The sequence below is a fragment of the Aphelocoma coerulescens genome, chromosome 11, assembly GCF_041296385.1.
Source record: "Aphelocoma coerulescens isolate FSJ_1873_10779 chromosome 11, UR_Acoe_1.0, whole genome shotgun sequence".
Taxonomy (NCBI): Eukaryota; Metazoa; Chordata; class Aves; order Passeriformes; family Corvidae; genus Aphelocoma; species Aphelocoma coerulescens.
In genome coordinates, this window is record NC_091025.1 from 21,397,991 (window position 1) to 21,403,983 (window position 5,993).

General features: G+C 57.9%; 1 protein-coding gene across 1 annotated transcript; it reads left to right on the forward strand.

Moving 5' to 3' along the window:
- The first annotated feature begins 3,348 nt into the window (after positions 1-3,348).
- On the forward strand, positions 3,349-5,725 carry LOC138117247 (EF-hand and coiled-coil domain-containing protein 1-like). The gene is given in 3 exon segments (XM_069027340.1): positions 3,349-4,023; positions 5,314-5,391; positions 5,393-5,725. Coding segments are annotated over 3 exon segments (1,047 nt in total). The 5' UTR covers positions 3,349-3,387.
- Positions 5,726-5,993: the final 268 nt, after the last annotated feature.

Here is a 5,993-nt window from a genome sequence, read left to right on the forward strand (position 1 = left end):
ACCTCAGCACATGCTGGAGGCAAGTTCTCAATGTCCCTTTTTAGTGACACAATGATCAGTGTCAATGTGGCAAGAGCTCACTCATGTGCCACTCTCCTTAACATCATCTCAAGGCTGAAGGATTCTGGAGACCTTGCCCTGCTCCCTTCTCGAGCCCTGAGTGATCCCACAGGGTCGCTGTCGGGGGAGGAAGGAGCATTTAGCTCTCAGTCTTCATCCCGTGTGCAATGCCAGTTGCTCCTTGCGTGTGCTCTGTGCAGCCACGGAGAAGAGCAGAGAGGGAAGGGGCCGGGCCCAGGGCTGTGCCCCGGGGCGCTGTGCCTGGCGCGGCTCCTCTGCCGGCCCCAGGGAGCCGGAGCTGCTGCCGCTGCCAGGCCCTGGCCCCGGCTGAGTTTAGAGCTGCCGGCAGCTCCAGGGAGTGCTTTCTCCCCTGACTGCCCTGCAAGGGGCTCCTTCCATCCCAGCGTGGGGCCACTGCAGGCACGGGCTTGCTCTGCCCGTGCTCCTGAGTGGAAAGCAGAGATGAGGGTTTGCCGTGGAGGGCACCCTTCACCCAGGTGCACCCACTGCAACTCCGGCCTGAAAGAGAAATGGAATTACTTTCCACTAAGGTCCTCCGAGAGGGAAGAACCAAGACATTGAAGACAAGAAATCTCTGGAGGCATCCGAACTTCTGGACCAGATGCTGAGTGATCTGGAGAGACGGCGTGGTGGGTGCATTTCCCTCAGCCTTCGCCTGAGCCTCATTAGCTGGGGGCTGTCGCTGCACATCTGCACACGCCGTGCCCGGCACAGGGGAAGGGATCCATCGCAGCCTTGCTGCCCCGCTGCTGCTTTCACGCCCTGCAGGGCTGTTTCCAAGCCTGGCCTGGCTGCAGCTCCTCCCCAGCCTCTGCAGGAAGGCATTTGGCATCAGCTGACAGGGTGCCCAAGCTGCACCAGGGGCCATGCACACCCTGAGATCCCTGCAATTTCCTGGTCTCCGGGTAGATCAGGAGGGGCAGCAGTTTGGAGGAGGGAGTGCCCGGGATCAGCTCCAAGAGCCTGGGCATTTTCCTGATCCTGATCCATGTCTTTGACCAGTATTGCCTCCTGAAGATGTCACCTCCCCATGGGGAACAGTTCCATCTGACCCAGCTGTCCCTTTTCCTTTCTCAAGGGATGGACCAAATGGCCATGGAGGAGACGGCGCTTCCCGGAGAAAGCAGGGGCTCATTGGCAGCCTCTGCTGCAGGAAAGGAGGAGCTGCCAGCCACGGGAACAGGCCCAGGAGGTAATTGCTGTGCCGGGCTCAGCTGGGCTCAGCACTTGGCTGGGCTGTGTGGCAGCAGCTCTTCCCCCAGGGCCCGCCCTTGCAGGGCCCGGCAGCAGCCAAAGCTGGAGGCGCTTTGGCTTCGAGGCCTCTGGAGCTTGTTCCGCAGCCCCTGGCAAACAGGACTCGTGCACCAAGGGCCCTCCTGCTGCAGCCGCCTCCCGGAGCTGGCCCTGAGTGCCCAGAGGCCCCAGGCACAGGAGCAGCCCCGAGCGAGAGCCTGCCGCCAGCCCAGGGCCAGAGCCAGCAACTCTGGGCAGGGCTGCTGTGTGTCCTGCCAGGGCCTGGCTTTTCCCCCTAAGCTGCAGGAGCTGTCGCAGGGCAGGGAGGGTTGTGGTGGCAGCTGCTGCTGCAGGGATGCCTTTGGCCCGTGTCCCCCCAAGGAGCCCCTGCCCAAGCAGCTGCGCTGCCCCTGGGCTCTCCTCCCGGCCCTCTGGGCTTTGTTGGTGGCACAGCCTGGGCCCAGGGGCGGCAAGGTGCCTGTAGGCCCCAGCTCTGGGGAAACAGAGAACGTCCTGGCCGTATCCAACGTGCTGCCAGCTCAGCAGTGGTGCAGAGCACGGGCTCACGCTCCCCATTGCTCCCACAGATGTGCTTGGCAAGTCAGACACAAATGCCCAGGAGACGTCGAGCAGCCCGAGAGTTTTCTGCCCCCAGGATGTGCGCAAGTCCTGCATGGTAGGCACAGTAGTGACGCTGATCACTGTGCCACTTTCCATCGTCCTGTGCTATGTCGGGTTCCGGTGGTGGAAGGGCAAGGAACAGTAAGTTGTTGATCTCCATCCCCCAGCTTCCTTTAAAGGCTGCCTATAGGCAGGAAACATTCCCAGGGAGGCTGCTGTGGAGTTGTGGCGAGGCCATGGTTGTCCAAACAACTCTGCTGAGGGTTCTGCTGCTGTCCAGTGCTTTAATTGGCCTCTTAATTGCGGGGCCTTGTCCTGGGGAGCCCGCTCGGGCTGCAGCCAGTGCTGGCTCCCACGGAGGCTGCCTGGCCAAGAGCAGCCCCAGGAGCACCAGGCAGGGGCAAAGCAAGGCGGGGAGGAGAAAGAGCGGGGCCGAGATTGCCCGTGAAAGGCAGACGTGCTCTGGGGCCCGCTCCTGGCCAGGGACCCTGCCCAGAGCCATCCCCTGCTGGCTGGGGCCTTGACGGGCAGCTGTGCACCTGGGCCAAGGTGTGCCAGCAGCTGCAGCCGTGCCGGGGAGCCTTGCCAGCTCTGGGCCCTGCTGGGAGGAGGGTCCCTGTGTGCCAGGTGCAGCTGCGGGCCTCAGACACCTCCTCTCTCCACAGTCGCCCTGCTCCAGCTCCAGCGTCCCAGCCAGGAAGGCCCGGCTCACCCTCGCCTCCAGGGAGCCCAAAGACCGTCCGCTTTGACAGCTCCCAGACATGGCCTCGGCAGCAGCTGCAGTCACCCAGAAAAGCAGAGCACCAGCACTCTCTGCCTCCCCCACGCCCCCCCAGCCCAGCTGTGAAGCTGAAGCCCCCCGAGATCCCCCCACCTCCTCCCCTCCCGAGCCAGCCACCCTGGTCCTCCAGCTAGGACTGAAACTGGACCAGCCAGAACAGGGCTTGGCCCACCAACACCTTGGGGCATCTGCTAGAGTCAGTTTTCCGACTGTTGTACCTACAACAGGAAGGCCTGAAGACTCTTCCCGTGCCCTGTCTCATCCTTTGCTGCTTTATTTTCATGCAGCTGAGTGCTGCCGGAATCACTTCAAAGAACTTTATTTACAATAGCACTGCATGTTTGACCCCACCTGTAAGCAGAAAAAAAAATAAAATATTCTTCAATTTAGACTTCATTTTTCAGTGTGATTGGGCCATTTAAATTTTGAGGAATTAATTTTTGATGGCACCTCTTCCCTTTTCCTTACTAGCTAAAAAAAGTTCATCTGGACACGAAAATCACCAGATTTAGTGAGATTTACCTCAAAGCCCAGAGGACAATCTAGCACAGAATATTCCCGCCCGTCCCGCCCATCCCATCTTGCCCTGACGCCGGCCGGGGCCTTGGCCAAGCGCTGGGGTGGGCGGGCGTTCGGGATGGTCAGGCAGTACCGCGGGACGTTCGGGCGCGATGGAGTCGCCTGAGTACCGGGACCCCTTTGGGTGCTCGGTCTGGCGCACGCAGTGGCTGGTCAGCACCCTCGCCTACCACTACGGGCTGGACCGCGGCGTGGAGAACGAGATCGTCGTGCTGGCCGCCGGCCTGGACCAGTACCTGCAGGAGATCTTCCACCACCTGGACTGCGCCGGGGAGGGCCGCATCCCCGGCGAGGACTTGTGCACGCTGTGCCAGGTGCTGGGGCTGGAGGAGGTGGCGGACCCCGAGGAGTGCGCGGGGTTCTGGGACGGGCTCTCGGCTGAGCTCACCTTCCGCCAGTTCCACGCGCGGCTCTGCGGCCACTTCAGCACCTGTGCGGGCGGCGCGGGGCCACGGCTGCCGCTGGGCCGGGAGAGCGAGCACATCGAGACCCAGAATCGCCTGCGCAGCCCCCGCCGCGCCGACCCCGTCAGCCGCGGAGCCGCGGGCAGCGCCGAGCGGCGGCCGCTGGGGCCCTGCTCCCGAGAGTGCTACGAGGAGATCGTGGGGCTGGAGCAGGCCGAGGACTGCATCGCCAAGCTGGAAGAGGAGAACGGCAGCCTGCGGGAGCTGGTGGAGGACACGCGGGCCGCCCTGCAGAGCAGAGATGCGCGGTGCCTGGCGCTGCAGGTGAGTCCGGGGCGGCTTCTGCACCGGCCTCTCGGAGGCGGCTCGGGTGGCCCCGAGTGCTTCAGGAAAGATGCTGCTCTTGGAAAGTCAGTGTTAAAAACCCCTCCACCTCCAGACTGAGACCCAAGTTGCTCGTTCATCCTCGGCATTAACTTTTTAGCAAAGTTTAGTTGCAGGGAGGCTTTAAGGAGAAACGTATCTTCACCAGTGTGCCATTGTATGTAGCGATGGGACAGGCTGATGAGCACTCTGTTAGAAGTGTAGGGGAGTTCAGCTTAACAGACCCAAGCGTACAGAGCTGCTGCTTCTATTGCACTTTCAGTCAGGATGTGCTGATACCATATACTGGATATGCACCACTGCAGGGTTTTTCCTGAAGTGGGAAAGAACTTCTGGAGTCTTAGCTGTACAAGCACGTACAGTGCCTCAGTCATAAGTGCCTCAGAAACCTTAGAAGTACATTTTCTTCAGAGCGTGGTCACAAGATTTCAGTTCTGTGGGCAGGCTGATGAACAGTCTTGGGCTCCTCTGCGGAGCCCCATTAATTCTGGGGCTGGTTTCTGCTGGTTCTGCTGTACTGGCTCGAGTGAAACACATACACACTTAACAGCAGTTAAATTACTCTGGCATGAAATAGCGTGGAACAGGCAGAGCAGTGAAGGGCAGCATGGACCAGTTGTTCTGGCAGGTCTGACCAGGTCTGATTTGGTACTAACACAGGACTCACAGAACTGCTCCATGTGTGACACTGCCACTTGCGTTAGCTGGCTGCTCCTTTTCACAACGTCCATCACGGCAAGTCAAAGCCACTTTTACCATTTTCATCTGAAAAGGGAAAGGAAATCTGAAGCAAACATGAAGTCAAGAGTCTGAGGCCCCAGGAAGAATCAAAAGGACAAAGAGGAGAGCTCCAGAACACCCCCCCAGCTGCTCCCTGCTCTCTTCTTCTGAACACAACTTCATGGGAAATATCTTTTTCAGCACACTACTTGACTTCTGAGTACAGACCACAGTAATGACATTAAAGCTATACAGAAACTTGTGCAATAACATAATAGCGAGTAGTTTGAAAACTAAATGTATAGCTAGGTATTAAAAACTACTTTCCAGAGATCTTTTCCTTGTCTCTGTGTTTGGCAAAGGTCAAGTAGCTTTAGCTGCTGATCAACTGTATGTGATTCAAAAAAAACCCCAACAAAGCACAGTCCAGCCATTTTCAGTCTTTACTAAAATGTCAGTTGCTTTAAAACACATCAATTTCTCCCTGCTTTCTGCTCCTGGTCATTACAGGTGGGACTGTGGAAGAGCCATGCCAGCCATAAAGAGGAGGGAACCTGTTTCGTAGGGAGTAGGAGACCATTAACACAGAAGCAACTCCCAGACCAAGTGCCTCCAAAGTGTCCTGAAGGAAATGGAGCTCATCCGGAGCTCCAGGGATGGGCAGACTGAAGAAGCATTCAAGTTCAATCAGGAGCTGGAGAGGGAGTTGAAGAGCTCTCAGGAAGCTCTGGTCAGCCTGGAAGACTGCAACCGTAACCTGAAGAGGGAGCAGGCGGAGACGAGGAGGAAGGTGGAAGAGGCCAGACACGCCGTCCTCAACAGTCTTGGCAAAGTGAAGGAGCTGGAAGAGAAAGCTAATGAGGTGCCACATCTGCAAATATACGTTCAGCAGCTGGAATCACAACTGCAGCACTACAGGTAGGTTGGAGTCCGTCAAAAAGCGCCTATAAAGTCACAGTGTTGGGACACAAGTCGGTTTGAGAATCTCTGGTTGTGGCTTATTAAACGTCTCCAAATACATCTTGTAAAATCTAGCCAGAGGGAAATTAGAAGCTGCTTGTCCATTTTATTGGGTTTCCTCTTATGGATCCCTATCCCTAAGAGAACTGGGAGCATTCAGTGGAAGGTAGGCCAAGTAAGGGTGGTGATCTACAGAGAGCTGAAGTTACTCCTCAAACACACAGCAACAG